This window comes from Hemitrygon akajei, chromosome 19 (genome assembly GCF_048418815.1).
Source record: "Hemitrygon akajei chromosome 19, sHemAka1.3, whole genome shotgun sequence".
Lineage (NCBI taxonomy): Eukaryota > Metazoa > Chordata > Chondrichthyes > Myliobatiformes > Dasyatidae > Hemitrygon > Hemitrygon akajei.
Genome location: NC_133142.1, coordinates 33,152,880 through 33,179,422, shown reverse-complemented (window position 1 = coordinate 33,179,422; position 26,543 = coordinate 33,152,880). Strand labels below are relative to the sequence as shown.

Below are 26,543 nucleotides of genomic sequence, written 5' to 3'. Positions count from 1 at the left end.
ATTCCTAAGCCTAGAGTCTATTATGAGTAAATTGAGTTAAAGGCATCACTTTGGCAGTGACCTGGAAATTTTGGAACAATAGAACCATTTACAAACCTTGAAGGCTGCGAGTTTAGAGGAAGTATTTGTAATCTGTTTGAACAGCACGAGAGAGCCAGTTCACATAATTTTTAGAAAATAGAAGTGTTACTACAAGAAGTAACAAGATCAGCACAAGGTAATGCACTGAGATGATATCAATTGAGACTGGCAATGTTGATAGAGACAAAATTATTGAGACATTATAAACAGTGAGGTAAAGCTCTCTTTATAACATTCCTGATGAATTAATTTCATCTGAGCTTGTGAAGGGATTACATTGCAATGTGCCGGCAGTTCTAACGATTCAAAGATCTTCTGAAGAACTTTATGTGTACGGATTTGTCTGCCCATTACAGCACAGTCAATGTGCAGAGACTCCGAATAAAACAGTCATGTCAGAGGTGAAAGCCTTGGTGACAATCCAAAAGGAAGAATCACAGGCAGTAGAATAGTATAGCACAATACGGGCATTTTGGCCCACGATGTTGTGCCGAACTTTTGACCTACTATGTGATTGATCTAACCTTTCTTTCCTACGCCAGGAGAAACAGAATTGATTGTACCTCCCTTACACTCTAAACAACGTTTATGCATGCTTTGAGGCATCCAACACAATGCTGGCCACAAATATTACTCCCCCCACCCCCTCCCAGGTGAGCAGCCCTGTCTGCACAGGAGCAGACATGAGAAGGACTTTGCAGAGAGACAACCCCCATAGGGCAGCTGGGCCTGACTAATCCCAGGCCAAGTACTCAGGGAGTGTGCATACCAGCTCACTGTCATCTTTATGGACTTCACTCATCCCCACATGCTTCCAATTAGCCACCATCAGGGAGTACCAAAGAACTCTCAGAACTCCTTCAAAACTGGATGACTACCAGCCAGTGGCACTGATGTCAATCATCATGAAGTGCTTTGAATGGTTAATAATGGGACATATCAAAAACTCCATTCGTCATACATAGGACACTCACCAATATGCTTACAGAAAGAACCGCTCTACGACAGATGCAATAGCATATGTCATGCACCTGGATCAGACACAACTAGAAAACAAGAACACTTATGTCAAAATGCTGTTTCTGGAATTCAGTTTGGCATTCAACACTATTGTCCCACATACTGTGGTGAATAAACTCCTCAGTCTGAATATACCACTGTACATCTAGGTGTTGGACTCCCTAATGACAGCCTTCAGATAGCCAGATGCACAAATGCAGGCCTTATCCCATCATGCTCAACATGGCGCCCTGTGCTGAGTGCTGAGTCTGTTGTACACTCTACTCACATAAGACTGCATGGCCAAACACCCGAGCAATCTCATCGTCAAATTTGCTTCAGACATGCCAGTGGTGGGGCTCATCGTCACTGCCCTACAGACAGGAGGTGGAAGAGCTCGAGGCCTGTTGCCAGGTAAATAACCTTTTCCTTAATGTCAACAAGACAAAGGGAGATGGTTACCCACTCAGGAGAACTTGCACCATTCACACACCCCATTTATACTGGCAGCGCAGCAGTGGAAACTGTGAGCAGTTTCATACTCCCAGGAATGCACATCACATACAACTTCTCATGATCAAGAAAGCTCATCAAAGTCTGAGGTGTCTGAGGAAGCTGAGGAGTGCTGAACTTTGCACATCCATACTCATGTCATTCTACAAATGTGGAGTAGAGAGCACCCTAACAAGTTGCATCACTGCTTGGTACAGAAACTGTACCGCAGTGGACAGGAAGACTCAACAATGGGTAGTTAGAACTGCTCAATGTACCAGCCTACCCACCATCAGGGACGTATATACAGAAAGGTGCCAGAAAAGGGCCAGTAACATCCTGAATGATCACACCCACACAGCTCATGGATTGTATGTCCCACTGCCATCAGGGGAGAGGCTATGTAGCACCAGATTCAAAAACAGTTCCGTTCCCCCAACAGTAAGGCTGATTAACACTGCCACCCACTAACTCCACCACTAATTTATTATTTCCTGTCAGTCACATTATGTACAGCCTAGCATCACTTTATGGACATACATACTATGTATATATATAGGCATCCGTTAGTCTTGCGAGATCATGGATTTGCACCTTGGAAGGTTTCCAGGGCACAGGCCTGGGCAGGGTTGTATGGGAGACCAGCAGTTGCCCAAGCTGCAAGCCTTCCCCTCTCCACACCACCGATGTTGTCCAAGGGAAGGGCTCTAGGACCCAAGCAGCTTGGCTCCGGTGACATTGCAGAGCAATGTGTTGTTAAGTGCCTTGCTCAAGGACACAAACACGCTGCCTCAGTTGAGGCTGAAACCAGTGACCTTCAGATCACTAGACCTGATGCCTTATCCACTAGGCCACGCGCCAACACAACTGTACAATCAATCTATGTACATAAGCTATCTTATGTATTTATGTATGTATTTACATTTATTGTGTTTTTATATTATTATGATGTTCTTTATCATTTTTTATTGCTGCATCAGATCTGGAGTGACAATATTTTGTTCTCCTTTACACTGGAGTAAGAGGAAATGACATCAAACAATCTTGAATTTATGTAGTCCATAACCCTCCATTTTCTTTCATCCATGTACTATCTAAAAATCTCTAAAGTGAACATAGAACTCTCTGTGTATAAAACCTCCTTCTGACATCTCCCTTAAAATTTCCTCTACTCACTTTAAATGGATGTGCTAAATTTTTATCTGTTTAGTTATCTCTCATCCTCATTCACTCCAAAGTGAAAATCCCTAGCTCACTCAATCGTTCCTCATAAGATGTTCTGTAAGTCAAACAGCATTCCTGATAAATCTCTTCTGGTTCTCTAAAACTATGCAACCCAAACTGAACACAATGCTCTTAAGTGTGGTCGAATCAGAGTTTTATAATTACCTTGCGATATGCTATTATGATGCCAGAAAATAGGAAAAAGGAAATCTTTTATATGAATTGTAAAGCAGAATGGGTGTTTGGAAATGAGGTGTGGTGAAAACAAATGTGAAGACAGAGAGCTTTAAGATGTAACCAAGAAGAGAAGGTTACAATTAGATTTACAGTAGTCATGTATCAAATCCAATTTATAACTGTAACTAACATTAGATGAGAGTTAGTGGCTTTCTTTCGGGGAATGGGTTAGTGCATACAAGAGACACTAAGAAGATGGTGACCAAGAAAACATAATGTAATGTATTCAAAGTCATGAAGCCAATTATGTTCAGTCAACCATTCCAGAACAGGATGCACAAGCAGGTGTAGATGAGGCTGAACTAAGGAATTGATCCACCACAATTAGCTATGCTTGGGGTGGTTATTTCAGATATGTCACATGCAGCTTGCAATGATAAAGTCACCAAATGAGAAAACCAAAGTATCAAATGAGATTATCAGTGGCTGAAGTTATAATTGTATAGCAATGTAAATACTAAGCCGCTTATGTGTAAGGAGCTTATTATATGGCATGTATTTCTTTATTTTAAAAGGTCAAAGTTGAATTTATTACCCTATGCACAAGTACATGTATGAACATGTATGAGAAGCTTACTTGCAGGAGTATCACAAACTCGAAGGTTCAGATACACAACATTCACAAGAAAACCATAAATTGTACCCAATTTTTACAAGAAAAAATACATTAGAGTAAAATATAAGTCTATTGTAACATAAAGTGGTCAAAGTGTTGCTATAGTGAGGCAGTTTTAGTGTTGTGCAGGTTGGTTCAATGACCAAAGGTTTGTAGGGAAATAACTGTTCTTGAACCTGATGGTGTGGGACTTCAGGCCTTTCTACCTCGGGAGTGATGGTAATTGTGAGAAGATGTCATGGCCCAGGTTGAATTGAATTGAATTGACTTTATTACTTTCATCTTTCATATATGAGGGGTGATTGATATGTTCGTGGCCTAAGGTAGAAGGAGTCAATTTCAGAAAACCTAGCACATTTATTTTTCAATATAGTCCCCTCCTTCATTTACACACTTAGTCAAGCGGTCGTGGAGCATACGGATCATGGACCTCCAGAAAATGTCCACAGCAGGGGTGATTGATAAGTTTGTGGCCTAAGGTAGAAGGAGATGAGTTATACAGCTTTTGTTACATGCACATGCAGTTCAACTCATTGAGTGATTATGCAGAAAGTTTGAAGTTAATAACTCATCAGGGGTGATTGATAAGTTCATGGCCTAAGGTAGAGGAGATGAGTTATTAACCGGTCTTTCTGCATAATCACTCAAAGAGTTGAACTGTACGTGCATGTAACAAAAGCTGTGTAACTCATCTCCTTCTACCTTAGGCCACAAACTTATCAATCACCCATCTGTGAACACTTTCTGGAGGTCCAAGATCCGTATGCTCCATGACCGCTGACTAAGTGTGTAAATGTAAGTGGGGACTATGTTGAAAAATAAATGTGCTAGGTTTTCTGAAATTGACTCCTTCTACCTTAGGCCACGAATATATCAATCACTCCTTGTACATGACGAGTAAAAATCTTTATGTTTTGTCTCCATCTAAATGTGTAACAGGACAGTCAATATAACATAACACAGAAATACAATTGTATCAGCATGAACTAATCAGTCTGATGGCCTGGTGGAAGAAGCTGTCCCCAAGCCTGTTGGTCCTGGCTTTTACGCTGTGGTACCGCTTCCAAGATGGTAACAGCTGGAACAGTTTGTGGTTGGGTTGGCTCGGGTCCCCAGTGATCCTTTGGGCCTTTTTTTACACACCTGTCTTTGTAAATGTCTTGAATTAAGGGGATCTTTGATCATAGATGTTACCTTCTTGAGGCAGTGCCTCATGTACGTACTACCTACTGATGATGGGGAGGAATATGCCTGCGATGTGTGGGGCAGGGTTCACTGTTTTACACAGCATTTTACATTCCTGTGCATCCAATGTGTTGTATCAGATCATGATTCAACCAGCTGGGATATTTTCAATAATACAGTACATATATAGAAGGTTGTTAGACTGGCACATATTTTCCCTCTTTCCCCTTCCTGACCTCAACCCATTAGTTTTCCTAATGTTGGGTGAGAGGCTGTTGTTAAGTCACAACTCAAACACTGTCCTATCATGCTTCTATACACTGACTCATCATCACCTGCGATTAGTCCAACAGCAGCAGTGTCATTGTGAATTTGTATATAGCATTGGAGTTGGGTGTACAGGGAGTGGAGCAGGGGATAAGCACATGGCTTTGAGGTGCACCTGCATTGTTGGTCAGCGAGGAGGGAATCAAGGATCCAGTTACAGAGGGAGGTATAGGGGCGCAGCTCCTGAAGTTTCATGATGTTTGGATGGGATGACTGTGTGAATGCTGAGCTGTAGTCAATGAACAGCAGCCTGATGGATGTGTTCCTGATTGCAGATGGCTCAGAGCAGCATGAAGAACCAGAGAATTTGCATCTTCTGTTGACCTTTTGTGGATGTTGGTAAATTCAGAATCAGGTTTATTATTACCAGCATATGTCGTGAAATTTGTTAATTTTGCAGCAGCAGGTCAATGGAATACATAATATAAAAGAAGAAGAAGAAGAAGAAAATAATAAACTAATAATAACAATAAAGTAAATCAATTACAGTATACATATATTAAATAGTTTAAAAATCATGCAAAAAAACCCAATATATATTTAAAAAGTGAGACAGTATTCACGGGTTCAATGTCCATTTAGGAATTGGATGGCAGAGGGGAAGAAGCTATTCTGAATTGCTGAGTGTGTGCCTTCAGGCTTCTATACTTGACAGTAACAGTGAGAAGAGGGCATGCCCTGTGTGCTGGAGGTCTCTAATAATGGATGCTGCCCTTCTGAGACACCACTCCTTGACGATGTCCTGGGTACTTTGTTGGCTAGTAGCCAAGATGGAGCCAACTAAATTTACAAACCTCTGCAGCTTCTTTTGATCCTGTGCAGTAGTCCCCAACCCCCAAACTAGACAGTGATGCAGCCTGTCAGAATGCTCTCCATGGTACATCTATAGAAGATTTTGAGTGTATTTGTTGACATACCAAATCTCTTCAAACTCCTGATGAAGTACAGTTGCTGTCTTGCCTTCTTTATAACTGCATCGATATGTTGGGACCAGGTTAGGTCCTTAGAGATCTTGACACCCCAGGAACTTGAATCTGCTCACTCTCTCCAATACTGATCCCTCTATGAGGATTGGTATTTGTTTCTTTGTCTTAACCTTCCTGAAGTCCACAATTAGCTCTTCCGTCTTACTGACATTGAGTGCCAAGTTGGGCTGTGACAACACTCCACTAGTTGGCATATCTTGCTCCTGTACGCTCCTGCGTACTTCATACCTAAACCAAACTCTTGAAGTATTTTATTATGGTTGATGTAAGTACTACCAGACAATAATCATTGCAGAAGGTCACCATGCACTCCATGGGCACTGGTACAATGGATTCATTCTTGAAGCAGGTGCGTTTAGAAACTGGTTTGTTTCATGTGCTATGACTCATATAAATTCTTGAACCAACATTTTTAATGTAGTCTTCAATAGAGAATACGGTATTTTTTTGTTTTATCCCTGACTGCTTACACACTGAAGATACCCACAGGCACAGGAAACTGCTTAGAAGGCAAAAGTGCCATTAACTTATATCAATGGCTGAGAGGCAATTTGGAAATATCAAATTGTACTCTTATTACCAAGCAGTACACATAGTTATTAAAGTCAGTTTCTATATCATGCACAATGTTTTATCTTAATGGATGGCGTAATTTTAGTTACGTTCATCAATTTCCAGTGGTGTTTTCAGACAGAGAGTCTGATTTAGTATCTCCCTGTAGCTGAAATTTCAAGCAACCAAATGGAATGGAACTGCATATCTTATACACCAAGTCTCATCTGCTTCTTGAATACTGGGACTTGTATCATGTTAAAATAGCATTATGTCTCCATTGAGCTTTACATTAAAAATATGGTGCATTTGTTGATACTTGAAAATGCTATTACGTTGATGGTAATATATCATTTGTGAAAATGTTAGAACTCCATTAACCGACCCTTAAAATGAGCATTCTTTTCCCTTCATTAGTTTAATTTACGGCTTAATGGCACGATCTAACATTAAAAAGGGTATAGGAAAGGATGTATATGAGAAGGAATCTGACTGCAAAAAATACGAACTGTCTTTTTCAATGAGTAATGTTGACCACAAAATTTCACTGATGTGCGGGAGAGTTACTTGACATCCAAGGCTGTATAATATTTTATTAAAAAAGCTTGACAACCACTAAAGTTTGCAATGTTTCTTATTAATATTTTGCACTGCTCTTTGTTGTTATTGCTAATTCTCCCATTGCTAATTTGTAATTTGTACACCTAATATAACAGAGTTTATTTAACCTGATAACTAGCAGTTGTTCAAAAAGAAAAAATTCTGCAGAGCATTTGGCATCTGGTGTTCAATAATTAAATGCAGCAACCATAAGTAATACGGGATACTTAATGCATACCAATTATCTAGCACATTGCTCAGAAATTGTTTCTGTCTGCTGTGCTTCCTTTAACTATTAAATTCAGATTATAAAACATATCTGCTATACTTTGTACTTTAATGGTTGAAATGTGCTGTGTAAATACAGGATATTCGAAAGTGAGAATTCATACAATGTTCTAAGTAAAAATGTAAATATTTATAAAACAGATGATGACATTCTCAGTAATAAAATTAGAAGGCATTTATATTAATTTATTGTATTTTGTTCCTGAATAATGAATATATATACAATGTTATCTTGAATGTATATACATTTCTCTCCCATATCATAATGCCTCTATACATCACAAAATGAACTTTAATGAAATTGTAAACACTTACACACTCTGCGATTTAATTCTATTGAACCCCCCAGTCACTCGTTAAGATTGCTCAGTGAATGTGTGAATATGTAACTTGGTCTCTGTCTGTTATATTTGTTCATGTGCAGAGGGAAATGGGAACATGTAATTTGTGTCATTTAGATTAATACGTACAGTTATCCATTGCTCAACATTCCAAGGTACATCAGATTTATGAAAGACTCGCACCTCAAATACCTCAAACCTGAGGCAGGTTGCAGTTGGAAAACTGAGGTTTGGTTTGGTCCAAGGTACATCAGATTTATGAAAGACTCTCACCTCAAATACCTCAAACCTGAGGCAGGTTGCAATTGGAAAACTGAGGTTTGGTTGGGTATTACTTACAAACCTACCTGGCAGTCACTATGTAGTCTGAGATGATGACCTTCCTTGAGCTAGGCTCTCCTTTTGTTTTCATTGAAATCACCATCACCTCTCTGCACTCATCCCTGGCAGAATTCTTGTAATCATCGTGTTCTGTCTTGAGGCCCTTCACCAATGTGCAACCTCAACTTACTCCCCATCAACACTCCAGCTCTCCCACCCAACCCCCCCAACCAATCTTGCAACATCTATACTCTCTTGCAGATTCTCCTCCCTCAGCCTTTGTGTTCCCCAGTAACAAACTTCATATCTCCCCCCCCCAAACCCAGTCTGTTGGTCTAAATGCATTGTTTGTCATCTCCACATTCTGCAATGGCGGAGGACCGCAGGGGATTAGAGTTTTACATGCAACTGTATTCATAAGTACTATTCAACCATGCAGTGCTTAGAGATCTTGGAAAGTGAGGTTCTCCTTCAGCTGAAAAGGCTGAAAGTTAATAAGTCTTCAGGGCCAGACAACATATATCCAAAGGTATTAAAGTGGTCTGTGATTATATATACAAAACCCCAAGCATGTATTTATCAAAAGTCATTGAAGACTGATAAAATCCCAAAGGACTGAGAGTGGGCTAACATTGTCCCAGTATATAAGAAGGGAAACCACACTGACCCTGGTAACTATAGACCAGTAAGATTACATGTATCGTAGGCAAGAAAATGGAAACAGTAATAAAGAATGAGGTAGAAAAGCAGCTGATGAGAACAAGAATGTTCGCAGAAAGCCAGGAAGGGTTCAGGAAGAGGAAATCATGTTTTACTAATATGGTGGAGTTCTATGAAGAGGCAACTAAAATTTATGATAACAATAGAGTGGTTTACTTGGACTTTCAGAAGACATTTGACAAGGTTTCCTGGCAAGAGGTCAATAATCAAATTACAGGAGGTAGGGATTTGGGGTAAGGTGTGCAAATGGGTGCAGAATTGGCTCAAAGACAGAAAACAAGAAGTTATGGCGAGAGGATCATTTTCCACCTAATAGATGTTAAAAGTGGAGTTTCCCAGGGATTCGTTTTGGGACTGCTGCTGTTTTTAATTTACATTAATGATTTGGATAAGCACATAACAGATAAACCAGTAAAGTTTGCCGATGACACAAAATTAGGGGGACGGGCTGATAACATTCAGGTAGCAGAATCAAACAAAATCCAGAATTGGGCAGATAAAGGGCAGATGAAATTTAATGCAAGTAAATGTAAAATATTAAATATAGGAAGTAAAAATCCAATGGGTTCTTGAGTTAGAAAGTGAGCTGTATGAGAAGGATTTGGCCATCCTGGTAGATTCATCATTATCAACTTCTAGACAATGTACAGAAGCGATTAGGAAGGTTAATGTAATGTTGGGCTATATAATGCACTCAGTGGAGTTCAAGTCAAGAGATATTCTCCTTAGTCTGTATAATATGCATGTGAGGCCACACCTTGAATACTGTGTGTGATTTTGGTCTTCATATTGTGTGAGGGATGTGCAGGAGCTGGAGAGAGATGCAAGAAGGGCGACGAGACTGTAGGGTATGAGCTATGAAGAAAGATTGAAAGAATTACATGTTTAGCCTATGTAGACGTAGAATAAGGGGAGACATGATAAAAGTGTTCAAAGTCATTAAGAGTTTAAGTAAAGTGGATGCCAGCTACTTCTTGAAAACTAATGCATCATCAAGGACATGGGGTCATTGCTGGAGACTGGTTAAAGGAAGATTTCAAACTAACATCAGGAAGCAATTCTTTACACAGTGAGTTGTGGACACATGGAACAAACTACCTAGTTGTGTAGTTGAGAGAAGTACCTTAGAGACTTCTAATTCTAAACTCGATAGTTATTTCAGCAGATTATGTTAATAGGAATGCGGTAAGCTTTGTTGGGCTGAATGGCCTGTTGTTGTCAAGACTTTCTAATGTTCTAATGCATAATGTCATGGGGATAATGTGTAGTAGATTACTGGAACTTTGAAAGCTTGGCATATAGCCTATACTCAAACAAGAGAGATGCTGGAAATCCAAGCAATACACACAAAATGCTGGCGGAACTGAGCAGGCCAGGCAGCGTCTATGGAAACAGGCACAGCACACGCGACATTTCAGGCTGAGATCCTTTGGCAGGACCTGTTGAATGGTCTCGGCCCGAAACGTTAACCGTATTTTTTTTCCATAGATGTTGCCTGGCCTGCTGAGTTCCTCCAACATTTTGTGTGTGTTGCTAATGTAGCCTATGCTGTAAGTTTTCATGTGATGAAGAATTTCTAACTAATAATCTGTCCACCTTAAAGTGCCTAAGTTCCTTTGGGTAAACTGAATTCTCTGTGAGTGGCTATTACACTAACCACCTCATTTCAGACTGGTTAATATCTCCACTCTTCCCAAAGTGTTGCTTTAAAATTAATTGAAACACAAAATTCCCAATAGTAATTAGGCATGATATTGGAATGTCTTTTCTAATTACAGTTCCCCCTTTTGAAACTTTTAAATATAAATGTATTATTTCTGAGCCCAATAAATGACAATATTATATTACTACTTTGCAGTTGGTTTTATAGGATTCAAATTAAGTTGAGTGCATCAATATAGATTGAGTAGCAGTCTCCCCAGGGTATCTGAGTAAAAATGACATACCTTGCATCATTCATTGACTAATTATGAGCAATTATTGAAGATTCAAGTAAGTGCAGATTCTGTTTATTTCATTCCTGTAGCTCTTCATATATTCACTTGCAATCTGTTTCAGTGAAAGAGAATCATATACACATGGATAGGAATCTATGATCTTCTTTCAAAAACTAGTCTTCCTCAGTCATATCTTATGAGAATAGCATTGTAGAAAAAGAAAATAAAATGCTGAAAACTATTGAAGAACAAAGGAAAAACACAAAATGCTGGCAGAACTCAGCAGGCCAGACAGCATCTATGGGAGGAGGTAGTGACGTCACTGCCTCCACCCATTGATGCTGTCTGGCCTGCTGAGTTCTGCCAGAATTTTGTGTTTTTTATTTATTTCCAGCATCTGCAGATTCACTCGTGTTGCCTTTGAAAAACAAAGGAACTGCTCACAGCAGAACACAGACCTGTCAGCAACTGTGAAAAGATAGGTTTATGTTCATGGGGAGATGACAAAAAAATAGTCCACCTAAATCTTAGGAGTACCCTTTTCTACATGCAGGTCGATTTGGTATGATTTTCTAATACTTAATATGCTATTTTAGCATTTGAAATGTCTTTCTCCAAACTCGAGAGGTAGCCATGGTCACCTGCATGAGCCCCAGCTCAATCTGCCTCTTTGTTGGCTACGTAGAACAGCCCAAGGTCCAAGCCTTTACCAACTCTTGATCCGCTACATTGACAACTGCATTAGTGCTGCTTCATACACCCATGCTGAGCTCATCAATTTTAGCAACTTTGCTTCTAACTTCTGCCCTTCCCTTAAATTCACTCGGTCCATTTCTGACACCTCTCACCTTTCTCAATCTCTCTGTCTCCATCTCTGCAGACAAACTGTTCACTGACATCTTTAATGGACCTTTTGATACCCACAGCTATCCTGACTATACTACTTCCCACCCTACCTCCTGTAAAAATGCTATTCCCTATTTTCAGTTCCTTTGTCTCCACCACATCTGTTCCCAGGATGAGGTTTTCCTTTTCAGGACATCAGAGAAGTCGTCCTACTTCAAAGAACAGAGTTTCCCTTTCTCCACTACTGATGTTGCCCTCACCTGCATCTCCTCCAATTCTCAAACATCTGCACTCACCCCATCTTCCCACCGCCTTAACAATGATAGAGTTCCTCTTGTCCTTACCTACTACCCCATGAGCCTCATTCTCTGCAAATTCCACCATCTTCAAAGGGATCCTACCACTAAACATATCTTTACCTGCCAGACCCCACCTCTACTTTTCACAGGGATCGCTCCTTCAGTGATTCTCTGTCCATTTGTCCCATCACACTAATATCCCTCCTGGCACTTATACCAGTGAGCAGCCAAAGTACTACACTTGCCCATTCACCTCCTCCCTCACCTCCATTCAGGGTCCCAGATGAGGGACTACTGCACCTGCAAATCTGCTGGTGTTGTCTATTGTGTCCGGTGGTCCTGATGTGGCTTCTTCTACATTGGTGAGACCCATGGTAAATTGTGGGATCACTTCGTTGAGCACTGCTGTTCTATCCACCAAAAGCCAAACTTCTCGGTGACCAAATATTTTAAGGTGAAGGAGTGGCACCTTATATTCCATCTGGGTAGCCTTCAAGCTGGTGGTATGAATATCAATTTCTCCTGGCTAAAACATTTTTCTTTCCCCATCCCCTCATCTTCTATTCTCCACTCTAGCCTCTTACCTCTTCTCACTTGCCTATCACCTCCCCCGTGTCTCCTCCTACTTCTCTTTCTATTATGGTCCAACTTCCTTTCCTAGCAATTCCTTATCCTCCAGCCCATTATCTTTCCAAGCCACCTGGCTTCACCCATCACCTTCTAGTTACCCTCCTTTTCCTCCCCTCATCTTTTTATTCTGGTTTCTTCCCTCTTCCTTTCCAGTCTTGGAGAAAGGACCCAGCCCAAAATGTCGACTCTTTGTTCATTTCCACGGGTGGTGCCTTATTTGCTGATTTCCTCCAGCACTTTGTATGTGGCTTTGGACTTCCAGCATCTGCAGATTTTCACATGTTTTTTTGAAAAGTCTTGTTATTAAATAAGATATTTGCAAACTGAGCTATACCTGTTGGCTTCTAAGTCTATTAACGTGTGAGAAATTGACATGGTCTGGTCAAATGTTGCAGTTTTCTAGAAGATCCACTTAGAGTTTCTGTCATGTTAAAGTCAACGTAGAGATTTTGTTTATTTTAGAGATTCTTATTTTTATCTCAGATGTATGTAATACTGCAGGACATATGTAAATGCAAGCACCAACATTAAAAAACAAATATGATGTAAAATAATCTTATATTTCATAAATTCCATACATGTATAAACTAGTAAGTAAGATGGTAAACCTGATATTGTGGTGCTAGACATGGCAAGAGAGGAATCACAGATTTCAGTATGGATTTGCATTATTATTTAAAATAGAAAGTCATAAATTCTGATGTATGTTTTCTTTCACTAACCCCTCAAAATTACAATGAGTATATAAAGTATAATATTTTTAATAGCTGTTCTGTGCTTCATTTCCTTTCAGGAAATGTTGTCATCTTGGGGGCGATTAAGTTAAAGAAGTCAAAGCCAAAATCAAAGTAGTTCAAAGTCACCAACATATTATGTAGAGATTAATTTTTTTGCAGCCACTGAGAGGAAAATAAAGAAATACAACAGAGTTTATGAAAAACGTGCATAAACAAAGATTAACAAGCAACCAATGTGCAAAAGAAGATTAAAAAAAAGTGCAAATGTAATAAAATAATAATACTGAGAACAAGAGTTGTGGAGCCCATGAAAGTGAGTCTGTGTATGGGGGAATCAATTCAGAACCGAAGTCAGTGAAGATATCCATGCCGGTTTAGGAGCCTGATGGTACAACCCATACCCTATATTCAGTATCATTTTCTTCCAGTCAGGAATACATCAGGAAAGGAATGTCATTTGGAGAAGGAGTTGAAGTGGCAGGATATATAAAGCATGGAGATTTTCACTGCATTTTCACCATAGCTTGTACACGCCTTGAATTTCTGAGGAAAACCTGTCTGCTGGAAGCCTAGATATGTGAGATTGTTAATATGTTCTGAAGAGTTTTATGGGTCAGGAGAGGAATTCTTGATCCTTCAGTTCTCGCAGCTAAGGTATGACCTTTCTTGGTTTCACTCCACCCCTAGTCCAACCAGAGGGCTTCCAATCATGACTGCTTTAAATTTTTTAACTTACCTTGCTTAGATTCAGCTCTCTGGACCATCCTCACCAATGTGGGAATCACATGCAGGAAATGTTTCTCCTTGTTTGGATAGGGTGTGAGTCAGTTGGATGATAATTATGAGGCCAGGGTTTTAAAATCTCATGACAGCACACGAGATTTCAGCTCAGATTCTTTATTCCAACCTCAAGTTTAAATAAAGATTAGTTATTCTGTCTATGAATTACCCAGATATTACCATGGCAGATAAAACTATGAAACAGGAATGAATGAACACAACTTGGCAATGTAGACTTTAACTTTAAAAATCCTGGTATCCTGGAGGAAATGTACAAGGAAAGGCTGCAGCCAATGCTTAGACATCTAAATCAAAAAAGGAACTAGAAGGTTCAAGTTGAAAGGAAGGAAAGAGTCTCAGTAACTTGCCAAAGCTATTACATTCAATTAGAAATAAAGTAAATGATACAAATGTATGTGGAGGCACTACTTAGTCATTAGAATAACTTAAAACTGATGTCAAGAAACCAGAGAATTTCTTCTCTAATACCTGGGGTACCACAATGTACGTACATTATTCATCTTTAGTGCAACACCAAAATTCTGAAAGTACATCAAGTATATTGAAAATCTATTTTTTCTATGAATAAATTTCCTGATCATACCTAGATTAAAAAGTAGTAAGGTTATAAATCAGGAATGGTAACAGATTTCAATCAACTCTACTTAATTAAAAGCGGAATTCCGTACAACATATGCCTAGCCCATAGGTATGCATGGCTATGATGCAATATAAGAAATAAAAATACCTTTTTAACATTGGCAGATATGGAATCCTATATTTATGTTTCTTGATACTGAAATGCTTTTACTCACACACTACAATCAACCAGATTTTCTGTAAGTTCTTTTGAATTGGAACATCCCTAAAGCTCCAAGAGCAAACAAAGGAAATATAATGTCAGTGAACTATAATAGGGAAAAAATAAAAAATGAAACTGGAGACTCTGAGGAATCCTCTTTGGTCACCATTGACAAGTAATTGTTTGAGTATTATCTACTGTTTACACTCATCCTGGATTCTTTGAACCCAGTGGAAATGAAAATAATCTTGGTCAAAACACCTGGGAATCAAAAGTTCATACCTTAAAAGTTTGAAAGCCAAATTGACATAGCTGTGTCTGCAATGAAAGCATCTACATATCAATAATTATTCATTTTTATTCAAATGAATTAAGATTTTCCATTTGTCATTAAGAGTCAGAAGGTTTCTGAGTAATCTAAATAATGAACCAGCAATTCTTACCTTTGTGGTCTTGACCCTATTACCAGAAGCACACATCCATCCTGAATTATCTGGTAACGTTTTGCATTCCTCTCCTTCTACACAAGGGTCCATCTCACACCACCACTTCCCAATAACAATGGAAGCTTTGGAAAATCAAAAACAGATTAAAAAAGTAAGTGACGGAATCATGTTCCAAGGAAGGATTCCACAATAAGCCATACCTTTATTTTAAACACTTCATTATACAATTTTGAGAAGCTACAAACATTAGCTTAATAGTGGTGGAAAGCCTACAAATATTGATTGATTTTAAAAAAAGCAGAGTTTGGTATTTATAGTTTTGCAAAGTGCTCCCTCGGTTAAACCGCTAGGAAAGAGAAACATCCATTGTATTTCAAACTATTTTCAAGATCTTTTCAAACATGAGTAGGTGGGATCTCAGACGTTCACCTTGCAAACAGTTAATCAGGTAGGGTCATTTTCACTCTTTAAACTTGCTGAGATAAAGCTAGCTTAGTTGATTTTCTCCTCTCCCGTGTCAACAGTGTATACTTACTCCAAAGTTTATTCGGCATTAGGTAAATTTGCATTGAGCATATTATTTCTCAATGAACCAAATTAATAAATTGCATCAAATCCATGCTAGACTGGACTAATGGAAGGTGGTTTTGTGTACAATGTCTGTAGAGCTTTCTTCCTCCAGGGACATGAAATAAATATGCAGGGCTGCTTAACTATAAACATTGCCTTGTAAGTAATGTAGACATTGATAGGATGAGGATGTAAAATTACATATTTCCCATTATTTAGGGGAATATTATTGAAACTGAATCGATCAAAAATCATATAAAAATTGCATAATTACCCTCACCTTAATTATCATAGTGTTACTTCTCACAATTACATCACAAATCATAAATAGTTCCGAAATTCATTTTGTAACGAACCTGGAACTGTCATGACACAATATCCTTGGAAATGTTTCTTCTGCAATCTTATTTAACACACAGGGGTAGGTTTAGTCTGATTTATATGGCATATAAATGTTTGGACCTAAGCAAAGCATTTCATAGTATAGAGTAATCTTCTGTAAATCTGTGTGTCAACACCTTAAAGACGAGTGAGAAATGATTTATATTTGACTTTTGCTTTAAAAAATGTTGAAGGATATATTCCAAGCCAAAATCATAATACAGGTTCAAACAGACAAGGGGACTCCAATGCAGATGACAGGATGACAGATGATCAAGGAACACTGGAGTGCACAGCTTCATCACAAGAATGAAGATACCTGTTAATCATTACCCTAAACTTTGCAAGACATTTTTTGTTTCCAACAAAGTGGAAAAATTAAGAAAAAAATGCCCAAGGACAATCAATGAGAATAAATTTGCTAATTCTGTAGAGCAAAATTCAACATTCCTATCAACTAATACTTCCACTGTTGAATAAATAATTGTAGGGGAGATATAATCCTTTATTAAAGATCAGCACCCTTAGCTGAACATACCCTATCTCATGAAAATACAGTTCTGCCATAAAATTCATTTTCCTACATCCTCTTAAAACAGTACACTAAGACCATTATGCATTTGTCTTTCATTTGTTCTTATTTGTGACATCCTTTAGGAAATAGAAACATATCTGTTCTGTTAGCATCAACATTTTGAACAACTTGATGCATAGCTGAAGGATATCTCTGTGCCATCAGCCAGTTCCAAATTATAATGAGAATAAAAATGTTATCTTTTAAGACTATATATGCTCATGAAAGAGCAGAACTAGAAAGGGGGAAATATGTATGTTTTTAGGTAGCTACACCTGCATTAAAATCACATTTTCCTACTTTTAATTGGTCTTTTTGGGAAATTAATTCCAACATGATAGCGGGACACTATGTTTGAGAATGCCACAAAGATCAGATAGGTTTATTCGGGCCATTATACCTCCATAAGATATGGATGAAACACATCCCAATGTAATTAGGCCATCCCATAAACACTAAAGAAGCAAACAGGGCAAAACTAAAACAGTTGCTTAATCCTCAATGATACTGTCACGGCTGAGATTTATTTTGATATTCTCTCCATCTGAGTGCTTAAAACAGCACGACAGATAACAACAGGGAGAAAACATAACACATCAATAATAAGTTTTTATATCCATCATGAGGGCTGGAATAAGCTATTTTTCATTGTAAAAGAAGGAGATGGAAACAAGATGATATCCCAAAATATATTCAAAAAGTAAATGCATTTTACTTAAATATCCAGCAGCCAATCTTTAAAATGTATAAAAATTCTCATACTCATGTAAGGGTAATGTTATAACATATAAAATTTTGTTCAGTTTTGCTTTTCCAATTAATATCCAATATTAATGCCCTTTATAAATGTATTCAGACATGGATTTTGGCACCTAGCTATTGGAACAGAAAAATTGTAATTTTATTCCTGATTTGTTCTATAATGTAAATCCCCCTAGCTCAACAATTGCAATTTTCTAACAGTTTTTTTTTTCTCTCCCATCACAGCAAACTGTTGGGCTGAAGTATAATGTATATAAGGAACCTAAATTCCAGGCAGCGCTGGAGAAAGAGAGAGAGAGAGAGAGAGAGAGAGAGAGAGAGAGGAGACAGAGAGAGAGAGAGGAGAAAGAGAGAGAGAGAGAGAGAGAGAGAGAGAGAGAGAGAGAGAGAGAGAGAGAGAGAGAGAGAGAGAGGAGACAGAGAGAGAGATAGAGAGGAGAAAGAGAGAAAGAGAGAGAGAGAGAGAGAGAGAGAGAGAGAGAGAGAGAGAGAGAGAGAGAGAGGAGAGAGAGAGATAGAGAGGAGAAAGAGAGATAGGGAGAGAGAGAGAGGTAAGTATGAGTTACAGAAAGATATTAGGCAAGATAGCTTCTCAGCCTTTCTTTGATAGCAATCTAATTAATTTCATAATATCCTAAACCAAGGGGCAAGGTTCTCATGGATTCATTTCCGCTTAGAAGTAGCTGCAGCAAGCACTAAATGATTTTACTTTCAGAGAAAATAAATGTGTATCAGCAGCGAGTACATAGTAGGTGACCCTTAGATTACCTACTGGTTTAAAGCCCAATCACGCTGAATAGAGCGAGCTGCCACCTCCACCTTTCATTAGGCTGACACTGGCTGCTGGCCAATAGGGCTTTGACCATGGGAATTTCTGAGGTCGTCACCTGTAAGATTAGTTGGTATCAATCCCTTGAGTAACGTGCTCACTGCAGTTTGCAGCTCGGAATCAAAAGTAACACGTCCTATATAGAACAGCTACACATGATAAGGATTGGAATAGTGCTCTGAATCATTGATTCAGAGATATAAGCAAACACAGTCCATATAGTCCATTGAAAATCGGTGAGGGGATCACATTGCATAATAATTTCATGCCTGGTGATTAGAATGCTGAGGCATACCAATTTCTGCCTTCTAATTTTAATGATTTCAGTTTGCAGCCTGTTTAACCAGACTGGAGATTGGCTGGATGCATCAGCAGGGAGCTAGTATTATGAGTAGCTCTCCCTTGTTAAAGCCAGCCGTCCTGCTTAAAGCTAGCCTGCCCCTGTTAAGGGGATAGAGAATTATAGCAGCAGGAGCTGCTGGCAGTTGTTCTACCTTTGCAATTCAATGGCATTAGCATTGGCAATCATTCCATTATCAACACTGAGCGTCCGCCATCGTCAGTGCGTCAAGGAGTCAGCACTGACCAGAAGCATAACTGGACAAGGCACATTTACACTAAAGCCACACCAGGAACAAGATGGAGTACTTCCTTCGAGGAATGCTCTCAAAACTTGACACCAATCCCAATCGAGAGAAAGCAACCCACTTGTTTATCATCATAAGCATCATTTTATTACGCTTTATTTAGAGATACATTGCGGAACAGGCTCTTCTGACCCAGCCACCCACACCGCCCAGCAACCCACCAATTTAATCCTAGTCTAATCCCGGGACAAGTTAGAATGGCCAATTAACCTACTAAACGTCTTTTGAAACCAGAACACCCAGAAGAAACCCATGCACATTTGGGAAGAATGCACAAACTTTCTTACAGAGGATGCCAGAATTGAATTCCAACAATGCTGTAACAACATCGTGCTAACCGCTACCTACTGTGGTGCCTATCCTCAGCATCGTGTGCGTATTGTGGTTGTGGTACGTGCCATCTGTATAATACACTGCAATTACTTACAGATATATTCTCGAAAGAGTTCACCCAATCTGCTCTTGCTTTCCCTGATGAGCCCCCTGCATTATGAATTAGAAGAGGTACAAGTAAATTACTCTCCATCTGGAAGGAGTGTTTATGTCTTGGACAGAAAGGAACAGATAAAGGATGGGTGTTGCATCTCTGTAGACGTTCGGAAAATGGCACTCCTGATTGCTTCTAGATCCATCTGGAGTGAAATACTGCAGTTTCAATTCAGATAAAGCTGGAACAGCACTGGTGTCGACAAGACGTCCCAGAACAAACAGCTTATGATCAATCCTTGTGCATATTAAATATCTGATGCTGAAACTCACAATGATCATCCTCTTCTAAGGTCAAATGTACAATGTATTACATGTATTAAACGCGTTTTGTTACTCAACACACAAGGCCAGCTCCAAACATTACCAAGGCAAGCCAAGGGAAGTGCAGACACGTGTAAATTATTTCAGAAAATTTAAAACTCTCCTGTGTGTGACTTTGGTCACCCAAAATAGATCATGGGACGTGCACAAATCAATGCCTGATCCATAAGCACAGAGGAGATATCAGTGAGAGAATCTGTCACTATTGAAATATCTGCCTTACTTAACCACTTAAAAATAAAATCCGAATCAGAATCAGAATCAGGTTTATTATCATCGGCATGTGACGTGAAATTTGTTAACTTAGCAGCAGCAGCAGTTCAATGCAATACATAATCTAGCAGAGAGGGGGGAAATAATAATAAATAAAATAAAACAAGTAAATCAATTACGTTTATTGAATAGATTTTTTAAAATGTGCAAAAACAGAAATACTGTATATTTTTTAAAAAAGTGAGGTAGTTTCCAAAGATTCAATGTCCATTTAGGAATCGGATGACAGAGGGGAAGAAGTTGTTCCTGAATCGCTGAGTGTGTGTCTTCAGGCTTCTGTACCTTCTACCTGATGGTAACAGTGAGAAAAGGGCATGCCCCGGGTGCTGGGGGTCTTTAATAATGGACGCTGCCTTTCTGAGACACTGCTCCCCAAAGATGTCCTGCATACTTTGCAGGCTAGTGCCCAAGATGGAGCCGACTAGATTTACAACCTCCTGCTGCTTCCTTTGGGCCTGTGCAGTAGACCCCCCATACCAGACAGTGATACAGCCTGTCAGAATGCTCTCCACGGTACAACTACAGAAGTTTTTGAGTGTATTTGTTGACATGCCAAATCTCTTCAGACTCCTAATGAAGTATAGCCACTGTCTTGCCTTCTTTATGACTACATCAATATGTTGGGACAAGGTTAGATCTTCAGAGATCTTGATACCGAGGAACTTGAAACTGCTCACTCTCTCCACTTCTGATCTCTCTGTGAGGATTGATATGCGTTCCCTCGTCTCACCCTTCCTGAAGTCCACAATCAGCTCTTTTGTCTTACTGCTGTTGAGTGCCAGGTCATTGCTGTGGGAGCATTCCACAAGTTGGCATATCTCACTCCTGTACACCCTAAAATTAATGTTCAATATCCAAAGTTTGTAATGCTATTGGCAAGATGAAAAGCAAAGAATTGTCTGACTGGCTTAAGTTTACACTTCCGAAGCTATTCCTCCACTATATTTAGGTACTTGTTCAAGAAAGACTTGATGTAATTGAAGATGGCTGCCGGCATTGTCAAGGCAAACTCATACATGCGTGCACATGTGCATGACTTTGTTGGTAGCACATCATTCCTGTGCAGATGAGAAAAGCAATGGTACGTCTTGTTGCATTAGGAAATGGGGCAAGCTGCCATCGTTCCCCAGGTGGACAACAGCCACCAATTCTTTAGCATAACCTATGATTATAGTATCTGTGACAGAGGACGATCACTTTGCCATTCCACATTAAAAACTCAATGAAAACTTTTAGGACTGGCTGATTTCAGATCTATAACAGCTGCACTAGTTTTTGATTTGTTTTGATAACCATCCCCATTGTACATTAAAAGAGCCTAATCATGGTCACAGAGCCTTGTTTAGGCCTGAATACAGTTTGTTGCTCAGAGATCACACATTCTTACCTTTGTGCCTTTCTCAAGACACCAGTGATGATCATTCTTAATCATGTTCTGTTCTTGCAGCCACTCACCCGGATTTCATTTAGTTATCTAGTCATGGGATATTGACGTTGGTGGGAAGAAGAGAAAATTAATCCCCTTCTCCAAAAGTCCACTGAACTGAATGGCTTAGGAGCCATTTTAGACAGAAATTAAGAGTCAAACGCCTTGCTGGGTATTGAATCACATGCAAACTGTGCTGAGTAATGATGGCAGATATCATTCCCTGAAGCATATTAGTGAACCAGAGAGACTTTGTCCGATGGCTACCATGAGTGATAACTCTAATGCAGCATTTAACAGAGAGGATGACACAGAGCTAGTATCTGCAAGAGGAAAGATAGTAAAAACAAATGATCCTTCAGTCTGATGTTTGGTTCATTAGGAAGCTGTCTGGAAGAACTGAAAGAACTGTCAAAAAGGACAGAGAATACTGCAGACAACTTGGCATGCTGATTCATGATTCCAGCAAGGAGTATAACCTCATTCACATAATTTTAGACTTAATGCATTGCCCGATGGTCAGTGCCATGGCTGAAATTGCTGTACAAGCTGCAGCCACCCGGTGCGACAGCCCCCCCCATCATGAAAAATAGCTCTAGGCACACACAAGTTCAGATAGCTGTAATCTTGAGTGTGGATCACAATGTGTTACTGGGCTTTAAGATGAGGCAGCAGCACAGAAATTGTTTTTCAATTAGATACTAGGATTGCTAAAGTACCACTTTCTGTTGGGAAGAATAAAGTAGCTTTGTTCAGCAACATTCCTTTGCCAGCACTCTTGCCAAGAGGTTAGATGACAGAACAAGGTCTTCCCAGCCGACAGCTAAAGGAGATAATCCGAAACCACCTCTAGTCAGCAGCAGGAAGCAGGATACACCCAGTTGCAGTTTCTGGGATCGCTCTCTGTTGAAGTGGTGTAATGGAAGGCAAGGCTGCAGGAAATAAACAATTGGCTCATTTATGTAAAATGACATATTTTATATAAATTTGGTTTAGAACGTGTATTTTGTAATGGCTTTGTATGGTGAACAGTTTGACGTTGTGGCGAGCAGCAGAAGAATGGTTTAAGTGTGGGGTTGCTGATAATTGGCAAATCTGGGCAGAGGTGACTGTGGTCACAGATGAGCAATTTCCATATGAATAATCTAGGCTGGAAGTACCTGTCGTTACTCATTCATGAGATGTTGATGTCACCCGCAAGAACAGCATTTATTGCTCATCCTTAACTACTCCAGAGAAGGTGGTGATGAAACTCTGTAGTTTGTGTGATGTAAATATACCGCTAGGACAGTTTCATGGGATTTTGTTCCAGCAACAATTGAGGTACACCAATATATTTCTCAATCAGGATGGATTACTAGTCTATAACATTACCTCTGCACTGCAGTGCCATTATTTAAGTTATGTATGTGATAAGTAAGGAAAAAAAACCTACCATATCTTGACTTGGAATAAAATTCACACTTTGGTTTTCTGTACACATATTCTAAAGCTTCAGTTAACTTTCCAATAATTTTAACAGCCTTGTTACTTACTCTATATTCCCATATGTTAAGAGTCCCAGCCAGGCAGACCAGCCCCATAAAACTGAAGCCATAAATGGAAAAAGTGACAGATAAATAAATCTAGTGATTAATGTCCTCATCTTAATGCTTGTCTAGTTTATTTTGCCATAAAATATATTCCATATCAAAAGGTTTAGTAAAAAAATCAATTTGAAATTCTTTGAAAGATGACATGTTTTTCCTTTGTACTTTGAATTTAAATACAGTATTGATCACTTTATTTTCAAAGGATCCCTGTCCTGTAAATTCAGGTTAATGGTTCTGAGATATGAAACAGCAGACACTCCTGTAGATTGAGTTCTATGACTTTTGTATACAGATTTTGTTTTACGCCGCACAACATCTCATAGATTATGATTTTCAGCAAGGAAAAAAAATCACATGACATACCAAGTAATTCAGGTAGAGTTGGTACCTTTTTACATGTTCTTTTTTATTTTGATGGAACAGATGGTGCAGGTTTTCTAAAAGAATGTATATTTATAGCATATAGAATGGCAGAAGCATTAAAATAAAAATTCTGTTCCAAAGTATACTGTGTGCAGCATGGTTAGACACACAGGAAACTTTAGTCGGGATTTTAATTCTAAATAATATTCAGTGTAAATCCAGGGTGTCTACGATTACAGTTTGAGACAAGAATAGATCTGTACATATGAATATTGCCAAAAACTCACTCAGCTGAAACTGGTCAATTGGTGTGTACTTATGGTGATCATTATTTTCTTTTTCAGGCACCTAATGAACTGTTTAATTAGCACTTCAATTGACTGGACCATAAATAAACATCCATTGAAGAAGTTGGAATGAACAAACGATGGTTGCTCAGCCTTTTTTTCATTGTAGCTGCAGAGGACCAATGGGGCAGGGTGGTGGGTGATTTATGAAGTGTTGCGCTCATTCCATGGCTTATGTGCTCCCAATTCACAGCCTCAACAAGTCAGCCTCACAGTTTTCAAATGCTCCTTCTCCAATTTGTCTGATCATGGACCAGCAATTTTTGCAAGCTTCATTTTAAGGAGCATTTGAACTCGTCTTTGAAATGTTTCCTCTTTTCCCTTGGTAATCTCCTCCCATGATAAAACCCAAAGCATCTTTCTGGAGAGTCAGGTGTCAGGAGTGCAAATGACATAGCTGACTGGATGTAATTAAGCTTCGGTGGGGAAGAACACCGACATTGATCTGTATACTTTTCCAGTGAATTTGGAGTACTTTTCAGAGACTGCATTGGTGCCTGGAAATGCATGATACTGACCAGAAAAATTTAGGCGGGCTGGATGACGTTTGTCTTGTGGATGTTGTGTTTAAGGCCCAATCTCCCATGTGCTTCAATGTCAAGCAGACAATAGTAAGTATATTGTTGTTCAATTACCAAGGTTCATGTGCCTTTGGTTCTGGAGTGTAGTTGAAGTAAATTGGATAGTTTCCTATGTATTCTAAACATTAGCTCTACATTGGTTGTGCTACGAACCCCGTAACTGGGTGTCTTACCAGCAAAGATAGGAGTAGCCGTTAAAGTCTGATGATACTATTTTTAACAGTATTTATTAGTAAAAATACACAAAAATAATATCAATGCAAATATACAGATAACATACGTCATCAATACTAAACCTAGAAGTGCAGGTATAATAATCATCAATAAGAAATAAGCTCTATCGTTGTCTAGGGGATAATGAATTGTCCGATGGAAATATAAAGTTCAGTTCATTTCATACAGGCTGCCGTCGTTGTTGTTCACTGTGTTGCAATTGTTGGAGAGAGAGAGAGAAAGAGAAAAACTTGCCGACTTTCCTTGTTACGATCTTGCTCCGGATCCGTCCTTTAGCTAGACCGTTCCGTGGAGGACTCGTCACCCAGGCAAGGGTGGACACACACACAAGCCCCCACATGTCTCGTAGCGTTTCTCCTGGTGCGTCTGAGGGGTGTTCCCCAGACCCTACTTTTATCCTCACTCACGGGGTCTCAGGTGTCAATCAGGTTGGGATGATGCAATCCCTCAACCAGACCACTCTGGCTGCCCCCTGAGGGGTTTCAATGAATAGAACAGTACTCAATACACAATTCCTTCTTCAAGAGACAATAGCAGTAATCTCTCCCTTTGTCAATAGGAGACATTCCACCTTGTGTATTCTGCGTTTTCAATAACAACTGCCTTTTCTGTTACCCTGCATCTCTCTCTCTTTACTGACATGATGTGTATCTCTCTCATTTCCTGGGTATCAGACCCGAAATAATAGCGATCTTGCGATTCTCAAAAGGGGGGGGGGGGCGGGCATTGGCGATTCTGTACCCTTCTGTCCATCAGATTTGCTCTTCATTCGTAACAGTTGGAAGTTTATCTTCAAATTAAAACTATGCTGTCTATAAAGTAATGGAAGAATGCTTCTCAGTCTCTTTGTATCTTTTACAGAAAACTTTAAGTTTTAACTATATTGTCACCATACAAGAGTAACTAAAAGGTAGAATTCAGTGATTTCATGGAAGAACGTGACAAAGGGTTTGACATGCTTTAACAACAATCAGCCGACATCATGTGGACATAGTAAAGGCACTCCTGCAGAATCAGAAAAAGAATCAGGTTTTTTTATCAGTGACATATGTCAGGAAATTTGTTGTTTTGTAAAGAGCAATACATAACAATTACTATAAATTATAATAAAAATATGCAATATAATAAAGAACAAGAGAGCAGAATAGTGAGGCAGTATTCATGTGTTCATGGAGCATTTGGAAATCTGATGGCAAAAGAGACGAAGCAATTTCTAAATTGTTGGGGCTCCTTTACATCCTCTCTGATGGGAGCAATGAGAGGAGAGCATGTCCCAGATGATGGGGGATTCTTCATGATGGACACCATCTTCAAGGCATGGGCTTTTGAAGGTGTCCTTGATGATGGAGAGACTAGTGCCCATGATGGAGCTGGTTGAGTATACAACTATCTGCCAGCTTTTCTCAATCTTGGGCATTGGAGCCTCCATACCAGATAGTGATGCAACCATTCAGAACGTTCTCCAGGATATATCTGTAGAAATTTGCTAGAGGTTCTGCTGACATACTGAATCTCCTGAAATTCCTAAAGAAATATTGCCTCTGGTGTGTCTTCTTCATTATTGCATCAATATGTTGTGCTCATAGTAGATGAAGGGAATTGAAGCTGCTCACTCTTTCTACTACTGACCCCCCAATGAGAGCTACAGCGTGTTCTCCGATTTCCCCTTTCTGAAGTCCACAATCAATTCTCTGGTCTTTTGACATTG

At 39.3% G+C, this 26,543-nt stretch overlaps 1 protein-coding gene across 4 annotated transcripts in view; it reads right to left on the bottom strand.

Annotated features, from left to right (window-relative positions):
• LOC140741862 (chemokine-like protein TAFA-1) overlaps nt 1-26,543 on the bottom strand; it is a 605,590-nt gene that overhangs the window by 47,400 nt on the left and 531,647 nt on the right. For all 4 annotated transcript variants that reach the window (XM_073072347.1, XM_073072349.1, XM_073072350.1 and 1 more), the window contains one exon: nt 15,444-15,568. In XM_073072347.1, coding sequence (XP_072928448.1) covers nt 15,444-15,568 — 125 coding nt within the window. The remainder of the gene's footprint in view (nt 1-15,443; nt 15,569-26,543) is intronic.